A 16,979-nucleotide genomic window follows, 5' to 3' on the forward strand; every position below is an offset into this window, starting at 1 on the left:
GTAAACGTGTGCAGCACCTCTGAGGCAGGAAATGGTGTTGAGGACATTTTAAAAAGCCAGTATATATAGGGTTATCGTTACCATCTTTCTAAATTCCATATATATGTGTTAGTATGCTGTAATGTTCTTTATCTTTCTGGCTTACTTCACTCTGTATAAAGGGCTCCAGTTTCATCCATATCAATGTATGACAAAACCCACTGAAATGTTGTGAAGTAATTAGCCTCCAACTAATAAAAAAAATAAAAATAAAAAAAATTTTTTTAAAAGCCAGTATAGCTGGAGTATAGTGAGAAAAGAGGGAATCATAGCTGGAAAGATTAGCAAGGGTCAGATCATGCAAGGCCTGGGGGAGCTATTGAAAAAAGTTAAGCAAGGTAGTAAGTACTCTGCTCGGTTGGAAAGGTGCAAGAACAGAGGCAAGGAGACAATAAGGAAGCCATTACAGACATCTAAATAAGAGATGGTGGAAGCTCAGGCACTGGAAATCAAGAACCTTTTAAATGATATCTCAGATTAAAACACGAGCACAAGTTAACCAAGGGGGAAGGCACCGCAGGCCCCTGAAAAACATCTATTGTGGCATTAGGTCCCAAGACCTGTTCTGACACTGTGAACAGTCTGGTATGGCAAGAGCAAAGGGTATGTGATAGGAGCAAAAACAGGAAGACCAACCGTTAGAAAACTATTGTAGTAATCCAAGCAAGAAAGTATAGCATCCTTTACTCAATTAGTAGCAATGGAGAGGAAGAGCCTAGACTGTATCCATGTGGTATTATTGAAAGTCATAGGAGAGAGTCACTGGATTTGAAGAGGGGAGGGAAGAGGAGCTTGAAGTAATGAGATTTATGGCTTTGAGTGAGTAGATTATGGTGCTGTTTGCGACAATAGGGAGAACCAGGGCTGTAGGTAGGATGAGTCCAGGTTTGTATACGCTTCCACGTGGGAAGAGCCACATACTAGACAGGTGGACACATGGCAGTCTTCGGCTTAGAAAGAGGCTAAGGCTGGACATGTGTGTTTAGAAACCCCAAGTGTAGATAAAGCCATGAGAAAGACTGATTGCTCCGGGAAGTACAAAGTGAGAAGAGCTTGGCCCAGAACCCGGGGACGCACTGGCACTACCAGGGCGGGTTAGAGCAGGATTTCTCAGCATTACTGGTACTTTAAGCTGGGTAGTTCTGTAGTAGGGTGTATAGCAACACCCCTGGTCTCTATCCACCAGATGCCAGTGGGACCTGCCCAGTTAATGACAAATACGTCTCCAGACATCGCCAAATGACCCCCAAGGTGGGGGGAATCAACCCCAGCTGAGAACTACTGCGTTAGGGTAAAAAGATTCATCAACACACTGACAAGAAGTTCTGAACGAACTCCCCTGACCCGAGATTCCTCAAAGCCTTTATGTATATTACTGTTCTTGGTGCCTTGAAAGTACAAAAGAAATGCAGGTGACATTCCACTACATCCAACCCACAAAGCACTGGAATACGTTTAGGTACTAGCTTGAATCAAATCCATTGTTAAAAATTCCATTTCTACATGAGGCTACAGTGGGAACACACACATACTCTTTTGTTAAAAAAAAAAAAAAAAAAATTACACAAAACCCTGTCCCCTAGTATAGGGTTAGGTGTCACCATTCTGCTTCGTTAAGTCCCAGTACTTCTCTCTCACCTAATCTCTACTGAACCCTTATAATGGGGTGAAGTGAAGTGAAAGTCACTCAGTCGTGTCCGACTCCTTGCAACCCCATGGACTATTCAGTCCATGAAATTCTCCAGGCCAGAATACTGGAGTGGCTTGCCATGCCTTTCTCCAGGGGGTCTTCCCAATCCAGGGATCAAACCCAGGTCTCCCACATTGCAGGCTGATTCTTTACCAGCTAAGCCACAAGGGAAACCGAAGAATACTGGAATGGGTAGTCTATCCTTTCTGCAGCAGATCTTCCCAGTGCAAGACTTGAACCAGGGTCTCCTGCATTGCAGGCAGATTCTTTACAAACTGAGCTATCAGGAAAGCCCATATATAATGGGGTAGGAACTATTAGTTGAGGAAGCTGATGGCAGGGGGGTTATTACATGGCCAAAGTAGCATTAAGTGACCAAACTAAGATTAGAACTCAACTTTGGAGTCTGACTCCAAAGTCCATGTTCTAAAGCTAAACCACTTAACCACTATTCCAGATGGTCTCCATTTAGGCTGCAAGCTCTGTGAGGAAGGGGCTGGTCAGTGTTTTTCACCATCGTATACCTAGCATTTGGCTCATGCTTAGTAACAGAAGCTCAAATATTTATTGAATATTGAATAGTCTCAGCTCAGACTTAATTAATTCATTCATAGATCTGCATTGAGAGAGCACTCAGACAGCAAACTAGATCGCAAAGAGGAAGAAAATGTCTTCCAGTCTGATGGGAAATAAGTAGCTGCATTTCTAGAATTAACTTTTGAGTGTTCCCCCCTAGAAATGGAGCATCTTCCATCAACCCTGCTTCAATTCCATTAAAGCAAAATTACTCTTATTGCTTCCTTAGTCATCATATACCAGTTATAGTGCAGCCTCTAGGAGATGGCAGAGTGAAAACAGAAATTAAGGATGAAGAGTTTTTGCAGAATGACAGTTGTAAATGATTTCTGACAGGATCATCAACTGGTACTCAGAGCAAAGTTTTCCAAACATCAGATAGGCTTTTTAATAAAAATGTAACATTCTCTACCCTCAATGAGTAAGTGCCACCTACTGGGTAGTCCTAACCTAGTATTATTGTCATCAGCCAGTATTGTACCTTTTTGACAAAACAATTATATATCCAGAAACTTCTGCATGGGTGAAGCAGCCATCATTCCCAGGAGATAAAATATTTTGTCATCCATGCCTGGAGTAGCCAGGAGGGATAGTCTGGAGGATATGGAACTCTAAAGAGGGGTGAGCAGAGGGAATACTCTGTGGAATTCTGCAAAGAATGAAACGAAATCCAAGAGTAACCTTTAATCAGCTCTATGTACACAGATTTCTTAGAAGCCATGGAAACTATAAAGCAATTAGAGTTGAGAAAGTTCCCCACTCTGCATCAAAGCCACTTCAGTGAAAGCATTCATGTTAAAGCTCATACTTTCCAGACCTCATACCCTCAATCCATAATGCTTTCATTCCCATCAAAGCCTCTAGGGAAAGCTTGATTCAGCACATTTTCAACATATTCTAACATGAACTTGAGCTTGAAGGAACAGGGACAATGTGTTTTCTGTTCCAGGGCATGGTTTCTTCCGGGGTATTTCAATTTATAGCTGCCATTTAGCAACTCCAGGTACTTTTGCTAGCTGATCTTCAGTCTAGTTTGCTATATTGACTGCTACCCAAACATAATCAGTAACTCATTTTTGTTCTTTCAGCTCCTTTGAAGATTATGAAACAGAGGAGCCTCCCTCTCCCTCTGAAATTGGAAACAAAGGCAATAAAATAGTGACCTCAAGCCTTTCAGAGAAATGTGGAAAGCTTCAATCAGTGGATGAAGAATAGCTGCCAATGTCTACATGAAAGGGATATACATATTTAAAAAAAAAAATTTGTGAAGAGATGCTCTAGTTTGCATATTGCATTTTAAAAGCTTTGTTTCTGCAAGTGTGTATCTGCACTAGGAACTTTTGAACGTTTTTGAGCAATAGCTCTGGATACACATACCCAATTTGGGAGACTCCTCCAGTTTGCCTCAAACCTCCTACAGAGCTTTTCCTCAGAAGCAAATGATACATACATCACCTTCCAGTGCGTCCTGTGAATCAGCACTCTTCACCCTGAATGTACCAAGGATCTCTTGGGGACAGTGCCAAGCACAGTTCTCTGCACAAAAGCAGAAGTCGCCTCTGTTGTCCAGTATCCCGGAGGCCCATGAGGGCTCCTATGGAGCCCAGAAGAAACCTTCACTTGCAGAAAACTTGAGTCAAGAAATTCTGGAACTTGAAAAAGCAGTCAGGGCCTCCAGAACTGAATTAGCCCTGGTAATAAACGCACTGCCAAAACATCTCAGAGACTTCTTTTAATTGTATGTGTACTGGAGTTCAAAGATCTTGAACTTAGTTAATATAATTTCACAATGACCTGCCAAACTGCTAGTCACTTTACATCCTCAGGTATTGTAACCACTGGGCCTTCCAACCTTGCTAGCAAGCTCTAAACCCTCCCCCCATCCTGACCATCGATCTTATATAAAACCTGAAGAAAAACTTAACTGAGGACAAGTACAGAATATGACTCCTAATTGGGAGGGAAAAAAGTTTCCTTTTAACTCATCTAACATTTGTAGCAAATTATTGAGTGATTAATCAATCTAAAAATTAAGTGTCCCATCTGTACTTCATATCAGAAAGCCTACTTGAAGGCTTAAATAACTATATATGAAAATTCTTACTAGACATATTCAGCACTGAATATTAGACTAGGCTAACAGTAAAGGCCTCAATCTCAACATTATTCCTTCATGTTGAAAAATAACTTATTCAAAATACTGCATCCACTTCAGTATTTATCACAAAAATGGGAAAAAACAGAGATGCTACCCATAAAAGAAAGCAACTTCATGTTTACTATAGAAGTAGATGTGGTTATTACAGAATACTTTTCAGCAAACCACAAGGCAGTCAAATCTCACAATACTGTTGAAGACAAACTGACAATAAACTATTAAAAAGGATGGAAATTTCTGCTCATATAAAAGAAACCTCCAAGAAACTTTTTAATATCCACCTCTGTATAAAGTCATTAAGTTTTCCCCTGGATTTTTTAACCACAAGTCCTAAATGTCAGAATAGCTCCCTTTCCACCCCACATTTGTTCCCTTGCTGGTGTGAAGGCCAAACTTTTGAAATAATCAAACATTGGCAAAAAGTGGAGAAAAGGAGAATCTAGGAAATGCACCATCGACTAGTACAGTTATTAATAGATTTAGCAATCCTTTTGTCAGTATCCTCCCGGTTTCCTGTTATTTTACCTTCATGATCAGAACTGACATTCAATTTAACTATTACAGAAAAAACTTAGTTCCTAATAGCTCACAAAGAAATAAAAGCTTAAAAGTGACTAAATTTTTAGGAAATACTACATGCAATAATCTAAACACACTGGAAATTAGGATTAAAAGGATTTTTTTGTACATAAAACTTACCATCTACCCCATCCAGCCTTTACAAGGAAACAAATCTTTTTCAGATAAAAATACTCAAATGGTAAATTTTTTTAGAAGTCGGATATGGTTTATAGGTTTTATTAGCCATTGTGATCTAAACTATTTCTACAGCTCAGCAAAAATTCATTTTCCAATATACGTTTGTTTAACTACATGGCTGTACTTTTTAACCTTGTTTCTTCTCCATACTGAAGTCATCTTGCTTTCATTTTGGTCAATACTTGGTTTCAAAAGCCTGTAATTATTATAAAAGTATAGCTACCAGTATCATTCCACTTAAGTGCTTTTAATTTAGGTCACCCAAAGGAGCACATTTTCAGAAACAAAAATGTGTTTCACTGTATTCCCTTCTTAGTATTAAATATAAGAAATGTGAATTCTGAGGAACTAAAATAGGATATATTTGACTTTCTGGTAAAGATCATGCAGAATATAATCATTATTGCCCAACTGGAAATTTCAAGTTGTTACAATATCCAAGATTCCTTGATAAAAGTTAAATTGAAGGTATGACCTTAAAGCTAGTCAATGAGATATAAGTTTCAGAGCTTAACATTAACTGCCAAGGTAATCAAACTAATGAAATTATGTGTATTTTCCCTGCATCTTATCTATGTCATTGTGTACTGTTCAAAGTGTTTCTAAAACTCTAGACTGATCAAATGAGAGAAGTCATTTGCTCAACTTTGGAAATGTTACGGTGTGTTTGGGTGGAGAAGCCTGCATGATTTAACTTTTGTTTTTCCCTTTTTGCAAAACTAAATAAAGTTGTCAAATACACACTTTTGGTTTTAATGACACTTGCAACTCATTTTTATGTTTGAAAGAGTAGCATTATAAACAAGCTTGAGTTTCAAAGAAAGTAACTCTTTGAACCTCTGGGAAAACTTTATAAAGAAAGATATGGAAAGATAACACCTCATACTAAGAAGTCATTTCCTCTGGGGATGGGAATTTGGGTTTGGGAATGAGGAGTTCACAAGATCAAAGGAGAATTTAGCCTTATATATTGTTTAAAGAATGTGTAACTGTTATTTGGATACCTAAATTTTTTTTTAGCAAAGAGGGAGAAAAAATACCATCCACACTTTGCATTCCGATTCTAAACTGTGAACTTAGTATTTTCTAAAACATTTTATATTTTTTGCCTATAATACAGGGAAAATTTTATTTTTCATCTGTTGTGAAACTTTTCTTTAGTCACCATCTAATCATTTTAAGAAAACTAAGAACACAGTGAAGAAATTCTGTATCCTAGGACTGTACTGCATCTCTGTTTAGAGGTGTAGACCTATGGAAACTAATCAAAAAGATTAGTTCTAGAACTGTCAGCTGTAAAACTTCTGTTGCCTAAGGTGAAAGATCATTGGATCATTTATGGTAATTACAAGGAATCAAAAAAAACAAATGAAGATGAGTCATATCAAATGCTGTTATTGTTTTGGTGGTTTTAAATCCTGTTGAAGTAAATCCAGTTACTTCAGTAATAATTTCTCAATTATCCATTGTTAGTCACTGGTCAGCATTCCTAAAAATAATTCACCATATAAAGAAAAACAACATAATAATCAAGGCACAGTAATTAATTACTCTTCCCCAAATGTATATAATACAGGCCATTCAAAGCATGCTATCCCAAACTCCTCAGTATTCTACAACATAGAATTAGAAAACTAACATTTATTGATAGATTTAAGGTGTAATACAGGTTTCCAAAAGTGTGGCAGTGAGAATACCAGCATAAAAAAGAGAAACTTGTGCTAAAAACAACCTGAATTCATCATTGGCAATATTACATAACAATCAAGGCCCTCACATACTAATGATTTTCACTGTGTCTATATTGCCAACCTCCCATGCATCAAAAAACACGAAACTAAGATTATCAAACTTGGGAAGCAATAAAGTACTCAAGAAATTTTAAGATCATAATATTAAGAAAGTTTGGGAGATTTGCAAAATATATTCTAATCATCCATGTGTACAATCTCATTATTTCTAATCATTTTTGCAGTGATCATTAGTGAATAAAGAACAGATTTACAAGTTTATATAGCAGGGCATCTCCGTCCAACGTAAAACTGTTACAAACTTTAGGCAAATACATGTTTCATACGACACTGCTAACACTCAGAGGAATTAAATAAAATTCCAAAACTTGGAAAGCAAATAAAGACAAGACAACTAAGAAGCATTTTCCACCATTTACTCTTGTTATCAAAAATAGTTCAACTCTTCTTGCAAAACAAAAACAAAATAGTACATACTGGACACATACATCACATTTTTCTTCCTATGGCTTTAGCCCACCCCCACCCCACCAAAAGAGACAAAAAAAAAAAAAAAAAAGCCCAACAACAACAAAAACAACTCTACCTGACCACATTCACAGAAAATGACACCAGGATACACTACAAAACAGAAGGAGGTGTCATCTGCTCTGTGTCCAAAGGTTTCTTCTCCATGTCTTGTACTAGGTGAGTAACCATCATTGAACATGCTGTGTGCCAAATCAAAACATAACTTCAGCGTATGTCAGATCTCAGAAAAGATGGTGAACGTAGTAGAAACTGAAAATTTTCCAGCAGTATTTTTCTTTAAATAAGCACTGTCAAAGCAGCAACTCTTCTTTTAAATCATAAGGTCATTTCTTTACAACCTAGTCAGTCCTTGTTGTATTTGGGCTGTGTGTGCTCTTTCAAGCAACTGACTAGATTTCCCTTCAACAGAATGTTTGTGACTCACTTATCTCCCCCATAAAAATTACAGGGAAGACAAGTATTTAAACTGAAACATAGTTTGTGCTTTACATGCAAAAGAGTATTCTAAAGAAAATCCAACTAGCTTCAAACCTACCTAAATGCACAGGCTTCATAAAAAGGCATTTTTATTAGGCCTCTATAAAGAAGTTTCCACAACGAATAGCACCCTATTTAAAAATTTTAAAAAAATGGAAAAAGTATCTTCAAAATAAAGTCTGCGGCAAACTATCAGAGGAAACAAAAAATCACTTTGAAGTGGCCAATGGCAATAGGTATAATGCATAAATCTGAGTAAGTTTTGGAGCATTATTCCAAAATTATTTTAAGTAAATCCCAATTTCTAAATAAAACATTTGTATAATTTTTTTAAATTCTGTCACATAGTATAGTCTAAATTCAATTACCTTCAGAATAAAACTACTCTTCTCCACTTCATTTATCTAATCAGAACATTGCTCAAAGTGAAGGAAAGATTTAAGAGTTTTTCCCCTAGAAATGAGTCAGACTTAACTAAAAATGGGATTCAACTCAGAAGAGTTTTGTGGCATGAACAGCTAAACATCCACACAGTCTGACAGAATTTCAGTTTGTTCACTTTTAAAAGACAGATTTTTTCAACATTCTAAAGAGGGGCAAATTTTCTTTCATAATACTGCTGATTTAAAAACTGCTACATACACCAGTAGCCAATTTTCATGATCAGAAATGGTATTATGTCAGTACAAAGGTTGAGCTGGACACATCAGCTTTTCAACAGGAGAAACATCAATGGCATCTGAAGGTAGCACTGAGTCTCCTGAACAAACTAATGGCTACTTTTCCATAAAATATGAGCACAATCTTTATGGACTGACTAGATACCACTTCCTTACATTTAATCATAAACTTTGATTATGCACAAAGCATGACCATAAACAATGAGGTTAATGTTATTTTCCTTGCCAAAGTTCATTTTGTATAAATCAGTTGCATCAGCATTTGTTCTCAAACTATGAGGTTCTGTAAGAACTAAGGACATATAGTTGTAGGGTTACTCCTCCATTATCTGCAAACTATTTCCCCGACACTAACACATATAACTTAGCAATGAAAACACTTGATACAAGTGATCTATATGCAGGAGCTCCGGCAAGTTAAACCAACAAAACCATAGCTGCCGTAAAACTGTAGCTATTTTCCTACCAGAGGTAGGTTTAAAGACCCACTGATTTAACAGTCGAATCTCATGTCTATAGCTTCATCCAAACTTTTATCATCATGTGTACTGGCAGCTAAAAACGTCGTTACTGGGGACCCTGTGACATTAATTACACTGGTGCTGGTACTAGCATTGCGCACAGCAATGCTAGTCACATTAATGCCCAAAGTGAGCCTGGTCTGCTCCAAAGCCTTTTCTGGCACAGCAAATGCCTCCAGCTTCTTCTCCCCATTGGCCATATAGGAGTTTTGGCAGCCACGACATATACAATCTAAGCAGGCTTTGCGGTTAGAGTAGCAAGGGCAGCGTTGGCCGCGGCATGTAAGAACACTTGGATTTTGAGTAGCACGCCCACATTTACACCCTTTCTTTTCCTGGGGCTTTTTATACACAGTCTTGGTAGGACTTCCTGGCATAAAATGATGACTGGGAATCTTTTCCTTTACTGTTTTGTCTTTTTTAAGAATACCTGGCTTGGTTTTAGAATGAGATTTCTTGGATCCATGTTCATGACTCTTTTTCATGCTTTTAGTAGATAAAAGCACAGTTTTGCTGATTTTGGGTGTTGTGCCTCCATTGGGAACAGTTGCTATAGGCTGAAGAGAAATTTTGCTCTCCCGTTTCACTGTCACAGGAGCAGATGCCCCCAATGTTGGGCCTCGGATAATGGTAGAAATTGGAAGTGGTTGAACTTTCTCACTGTCGCTTTCTGACCTGGATCGTTTTCTATTCAGCTTTGCTACCTTCGGAGTTGCAGCTGTACATGATAATCCATGAAGTGCAGGACTGGTGGACATAAAAACATTATGGCTAAGAGATTGGGAAGAAAGCTGCAGAAACGGTCCATTGGATACAGTGGCTTCCAAGTTGGGCTGCAAATTAGGGCAACAAACTTCTGTGTTTGAAACAGTTTCTAAGCTGCGGAGTACTTCCTCAACACTCAGTAACAGAGAGTCACCAGGTTTTATATCTTCACTGAAACTGCAAATATCAATGCCTGTGGAACATAAGTCAGAGGCTACGGTGTCACAGACAGGTGGCAAACTGTCAGACAGATCCTCAGTTTTTATGTCAACAGTGTTACATACATCAATCGTATTTGAATGTTCAGGTGAAGGAATATTTATACCAAATCTATCTATTGAAAGCCCATTGTAAGTAGGCAAACCATTGATAACAGAACTGCCAATAGCAATGCTGAGGGTGCTTTCAGATATTGGAGATAAACTAGCTTGAGGATCAGTTGTGGGTTCTGAGGTTGAAGGTAAGGGGGAATGTGTCAAACACAAAGTAAAGGATGAATCTGAGGGTTTTTCCGTCTCCTCACAAAACAAGGATCCATCATTAAGCAAAGCCAAAATATCAGAAGAACAGTCAACTGCTTCTATTATATCCCGTGCCAATGCAGTCTGTGTTATATATTCACATAGTTTTTTGTAGCAGTTCACTAGGATGCTTAACTGCTTGTTTTCCTCAAACTGCTCATAGTCTTTGCACCAGCTACATGAAGGTTTCATCATCATTTTCTTGCCTTTACAACTTTTGCAGACATAGTGTTGGCAGGTTGAGTTGGTGGGTGCAATAGGATCTTGTAGCAAATGTCCTAAGAGGGAAAAAGGAGGAAAGCAAAAATTTTAGTAAAATAAATTTATAATTTCATATACTGAAGTTGAGATTATAAGTAATCTATTAAAATTAAGATGGATTAAACTCACCAGACCAGATAACAAAACAGGATACAAAAAATGCATCTTACAGGAAACAGAAAAATACTCAATAGCTCACTTCATTTCCATGCTATATTCCCCATTTCTTTATCTCAAACAATCTTCCTCTGTCTGTTTCTCCCCCAAAACAGTATATTCTGGTTCACTTTCTTACTCTCTTCTCCAAAGGCTATAAAGAGGTGGAGACCAGTCACTGAAAGTACAAACTAGGCTTATAACCCTTGGGACCTTAACCTAATGCAACAATTGTCTAGACACTGGGAAAAAGATAAGAGCAAGAGTTAATCCCTATTCTTACTTGTTTCTCTTCCTTAAACTGAATGTTTTGTTTCATACAAAAGATTCAGTTAGGTATGTCAGGCCAACTATTTCCTGGAAATTTTTTGAGGCCTTGTGGGTAGATACACAAGGCCCAGAAAAAAAAAGTTAGTCCTTGCCTCATCAGACATTGTTTGAGGGTATTCATTAATCATCAGTACAAAAGCATCTCCACGAAAAAAGTGTAACTGTAAACCATTTTACTGTATATACTAATCATAAACTAGGAAAGAGATGACCAAAATATAGTTATGATGAAATAGAACTATATTCATTTATTTAAAAAAAAGGAAATACTACTAAATCCTTTTACAGAAAATCAAAATACAATGACAACAAAAAGAACTACATTTAAATGTAGCTTAAAAAAAAATAATTTAATATTGGGCTCAAATTTTTCTGTTAGAATAGAAAATGACCATGGTCAAGTATCCCAAGTACAGCAATATAAAAGTGAAAGTGATTGCCCAACTTGATATAACTCCCAAATTATAAATGACCTATACAAAATGAATCAGAAAGGGGAAAACAACTAGATATAGTCCCTATCTCTACCCTTACTCCCCAAAGAAACAACTGTTCACTGGTTTCCAATTCAGGACAAATAATAATGAACTCAAAGCAGCACTTGTCTTCTCATAAACATTACATAATTTAAGATTGAGATAGAAGGTACTTCTGGTTACAGATAATGAAATCAGCAAACCCTCTCCCTTAAAAGCAACTATAAACCTGAAAATTTTTGACAAAGAATCATTTTCACAACCAAAGACATAAAGCCATCTGAGAAGCATTATGTGTGAAAACCCGCTGAACCTCAGCTGAGGCCAGTGGATCTGTGGGGTTCTGCTCTGGGGCTCCCCAACCACCCAGAGCCATCGGTGTTCACCCTATGAGAACAGGAAGCTGCTAAAATGGAAGAGGATTCACTCCACTTAGTATACAACATACACCAACACTAACTTGAAAGTAGATCACAGACATAAACCTAAACTGAAAGTCAGAAGCAGAAGAAAATGCAGGGAAAAAAACTGTGACTTTGGGTTAGGTAGTGTCAGGTGTGTCATCAAATGCACAAAAAGAAAAAAAAAAGCTGTAAAACATATTCAGAAAATAAAAAAACTTGTGCTTCAGAAATCATCATTTAGAAAACAAGATAATCCACAGATTGATGAGAAAAAAATATTTGCAAATCATACATCTGATAAAGAGCTTATAACATATTTTAAAAACTTCATATAATTCAATAAAAAGACAATCCAAAAATCAAACAAAACCTGAATAAACATCTCACTAAATAAAACATGGATATTTAATAAGCATATGAAAATATGCCAAATATAGTTATTAAGTAAAACTATGGCATACTGCTATACACCTACGAGTATGGATAAACTCAAAATGACAGATAATATCAAGAGTTGACCAAAATGTGGAGAAATCAGAACCCTTCTATATCACTGGTAAGAATATAAAATGATAAATCACACCAGGAAACAGTATGGTAGTTTCTTTAAAAGTTAAACATACATTCACCATACAAACCAGCAGTTCTACTCCTAGGCGCCTACTCAAAAACAAATGACATACATCCATATAAAATAATGTTTGTGAACAGGACTGAACCCAGGTCTCCAGCACTGCAGGCAGATTCTTTACCAGCTAAGCCACAAGGGAAGCCCAAGAATACTGGAGTGGGTAGCCTATCCCTTCTCCTGGGGATATTCCTGACCCAGGGATCAAACTGGGGTGTCTGGCATCGCAGGCAGATTTTTTACCAACTGAGCTATCAATAAAGCCATTCTTCATAATAGACAAAAACAACCCAAATGTCCATCAACTAGTGAATAAACAAAATGTGGTGTATTCATACAAAAGAATAATGTTCAGCAATTATGAGAACTATTGGTACATGCCACATCATGATGAACTTCAGAAACATTACGTTAAGTGAAAGAAGACGGATGCAAAAGCATACATTGTTGTATTATCCCACTTATATAATGGCTTCCCTGATGGCTGAGAGGGTAAAGAATATGCCAGCAATGCAGGAGACACAAGAGATGCTGCTTCGATCCCTGGGTCAGGAAGACTCCCCTGGAGAAGGAAATGGCAACCCCCTCCAGTATTCTTGCCTGGAAAACCCCACAGACAGAGAAGCCTGGTGGGCTACAGTCCAAAGGGTTGCAAAGAGTCAGACATGACTGAGCAGCTAAGCACAACAATTATATAAAATGTCTAGAAATGACAGAAAAGCAGAAATAGTGGTTGCCCAGGTCTAGGGGCAGGAGCAGGGGGTAATTTTAAGTAGGCTCAATGGAACTTTTGGGGTGATTAAAATGTTCTAACATCATTTCATGGTGATGGCTGCACAGCACTTAAATAAAAACACCTTAAGGCAAGGCCTCTGTAGTTACAGAGTCCAACCTGCTGTCCATCCAATGCAGGAATCCTTTAAGGTACCCTTGGCTTAATCTAAGGAAGGGTACAGAAAATATGAATAGAGAGAGAGACGTGTACATACTTTAAAAAGGATAAAGCATAAAGCTAAAAAATAAAATATGTTACCCTCTTGAGAAGGGGAGACTGAACAAAGTGAAATGACCTGGGATAGCACTAGTCTATTCTGGGCTTAAACTGTTTTGTAACTTCTAACTTGCAAGCCATGTAAATATTTTACATAATTATATAAATGTAAAGGAAACTCCTACCAATCAAAAGCAAAACAAGTAACTGTAATTTATCAAATTGATGGTATAACCATTTAACTATTTCAAATATTAAACTTTAAAACAGAAAATTGACTCTAGTCCTTATATCCTTGTTTTGTTTTCAGAAATTATATTTGTTGCTGATAGTGTTGATAGTTACCATAAAGTGATAGTGTCTAATTGAGGGATAAAGTAAACATTGAAATCCTTGAAAATCCTGATTTTTTAAGTAAGAAGAAGGAAAATGTTATAAAATATGAAAGTTAAAATTAAAATTTCAGTAGTCCTGAATTTCAATTGGATTTATCAATATGAACTTAAGTTTTTATGTCAGACATACATATTTCCTAGCAATATACACTGAAAAGGCATGGAAACAGGAACCAACCACAGCAGCAATGAACTCAGTTAATAATGCTGAAAAAACAATTTCCTTTTCAAAGGGATCAGGGCAAATGGTGGATTCTAAATCTGTGACATAAGTTAAAAGAGATAAATTTTGATTACCTTATGCTAGAAATTTCACAAGTAAACTATCAAAGATCAGGATAATGTTTAAAGAGACTCAGGAGAAACCCTGAAGAGACTTCCAGAGACCAAAGATGAGAAAATCTGAGCATGCATAAATGCAATGGAATATAAATGCACACCTAAGAAAGTTCAAATCTCTAGAGTTCATTTTTTTAAAAAGGGAGAAAATCAGTTTCAGGATGCTAGTGAAACTGCTCACTGAGTTTGGAAACTAGTAAATAAAGAGCAAGAGCTTTCCCAGCAGCTCCGCAGCACAAGAATCCACCGGCAATACAGGAGACTTGCAGAAGACTCAGGTTCGATCCCTGCATCGAGAAGATCCCCAGGAGAAGGGGACTAAACAACAGCAACAACAAACAGCAAGAAGCAAGTATTTATTCTGACTTACCTATATATGAGCTAAACCACTAAATAACCAAATCATAAGATGAGAAGTTTCATTTTATAGGAATAATATAAGTAATAAAGGAAGAATGACATAATTTGAATATCATTTTAAGGGCTCCTCTGGTGGGTCAGAGGTAAAGAATCCACCTGCTAATGCAGGAGATGCAGGTTCAATCCCTGGGTTGGAATGATCTCCTGGAGAAGGAAATGGCAACCCACTTCAGTATTCCTGCCTGAAAAATCCCCTGGACAGAGAAGCCTGCAGGCTTCTACGAGGTCGCAAGAGTCATACGCGACTTAGCAACTCAACAACAATGATTTGCAAGTTGTACAAGCTAAGTGAAAAGTAAAGATTACCTCTTGCCCTCATTCCATCACTGATTTTCTTTTCAGCAGTCATGTTCATCATGAGCTACCCAGCACCTTTAAAGGTCTGACCCCCTACACATCTTTTGTGTTCTTTGACGAGGTTTTAGACTATGCCTAATCCTGAGAACTAAAAACGGGCTAGAAAACAGAAAAACTATCACTTATTAATTCATAATTCTACCACCACCAAGTTCCTAAGAACTTCGGCCATGTAGACTCATATTACCTATTGGATTGCCCAACCATTCCTCAACAAAGATATTTGAAATTTTAACTACTATTGAAGATGCCTATCAGCAAACTTGTTTCATGCACTCAGTTAAGTATCCTAATACTCAAAAGCTTCCCAGAGGGTTCTCTTTACTCTTCACGAGAAAGGCAGCTCCAATGATACAAGGAAGGAAGAAAAAGTTCAAAGGCTTTCCTAGAACCAAATGTTAACCATATACTTACTGTATGTCCCTAAGGAAACTCCTCCCTGCAAAATTAAGAAATATCAAATAACACTTTTTACCTGGTAAAAATACATCTTGCCTTAGAAAGTAAAATGGAGAGGCAATGTGCATCAAGAGGAAGTGTGTCACTTACTGATAGACCATACCATAAAAACTAGGACGTATTTGGGAAGAGGTTTAACTTGCTTAGCTTACATCCAGTTTCATACCCACGCACAAAAAGACTTGCTCAAAAAAACACATCTTCAGACCTTAAAAACTGATAACTGACAAAAGGTTTTCTCACTGCACTGACTTGAATTCATAATCAGCGATATATCACAGGAATTACCTTCCTTTACATAATGCAAGTTGGCTCGTAACTAAATGAATTTGATATCATGTGCCCTAATACTAAATGATGCTAAATTGACCCTAAAAATAATAAAGATTAAATTTCATTTTTACTCCTCACAGTAATGAAAGTTACTAGTTCCTTTTTAACTCTCCCTCTCCTTAACTTTTCCCATCCCCAAGTAAGATACTTATAATTTGAGACTTAAGATTTAGTTTTAGATTATCATAATAGCCATTCTGGGAATTTCTGAGAATACATAACTGTTGGCAAGTAATTTATTCAATACCAGAATTTTTTAATGCTCTTGTGAAACTCTTTATTATAGTAATTTCAAAAGCAGAGAGTAGTAAAATCAGCCTTCAAATACCTATCACACAGATTCAATAATTATCTAGATTATGCCACATTTGGTTCATCTACATTTTTTGATATTTAAGTATTTCAAAGCAAATTTCAGCAAGTCTCATCTCTATATATCAGCATAAATCACTACAAAGTACATTTTCTTAAGTAATCAGAATGTTATTACCACACCTAACAAAATTAACTATTTAAATAAATGTAATAAATAAAATGTAAACCAAATTTAGGTTTACCTTAAGGGAAAAATTTTAAAAAACCTAGAAGAGGGCTTTAATTCTGGCATTAAAAAAAAATTTTCAGAAGTTGTATTTTCTCAGTAAACATATTTATGGCTTTTGGGGTAGTCATAAAATGTTCCTTCTTTTAAACAGATTTAACATAGATCATTCAAATCACTACTTTTGCAGTATTAATATACCAAAGCTAAGATTTGTTGCCATGCCCTACCTCTGCCAAGAACCACTGCCAGCATCAAGAATAACAAAGCAGCCTAAGTTTGAGAAAAAGGCCCACAGCACCAAAATAAATAAGCAAACTATATAACTAGGTCTCAAATCAGCTTGCCCGTTTCTCTGTACAAGGAATAGGCACAACTCCTTAGCATAAGCATGCAAAGATATGATTAGTCATGGCAAACT

At 36.9% G+C, this 16,979-nt stretch overlaps 2 protein-coding genes across 6 annotated transcripts in view; one reads left to right on the plus strand and one right to left on the minus strand.

Moving 5' to 3' along the window:
- PPP2R3A (protein phosphatase 2 regulatory subunit B''alpha) overlaps positions 1-5,963 on the plus strand; it is a 228,811-nt gene extending 222,848 nt beyond the window's left edge. For all 5 annotated transcript variants that reach the window (XM_043874682.1, XM_043874683.1, XM_043874681.1 and 2 more), the window contains one exon: positions 3,394-5,963. In XM_043874682.1, the coding sequence (XP_043730617.1) occupies positions 3,394-3,520 (127 nt within the window). In that variant the 3' untranslated portion in view covers positions 3,521-5,963. The remainder of the gene's footprint in view (positions 1-3,393) is intronic.
- A 1,412-nt stretch (positions 5,964-7,375) lies between these two features.
- Positions 7,376-16,979, minus strand: part of MSL2 (MSL complex subunit 2) — a 32,546-nt gene continuing 22,942 nt past the window's right edge. Inside the window, exon 2 of the mRNA XM_043874686.1 lies at positions 7,376-10,746. Within this exon, the coding sequence (XP_043730621.1) occupies positions 9,155-10,746 (1,592 nt within the window). The 3' untranslated portion in view covers positions 7,376-9,154. The remainder of the gene's footprint in view (positions 10,747-16,979) is intronic.

Source organism: Cervus elaphus, chromosome 19, assembly GCF_910594005.1.
Source record: "Cervus elaphus chromosome 19, mCerEla1.1, whole genome shotgun sequence".
Taxonomy (NCBI): Eukaryota; Metazoa; Chordata; class Mammalia; order Artiodactyla; family Cervidae; genus Cervus; species Cervus elaphus.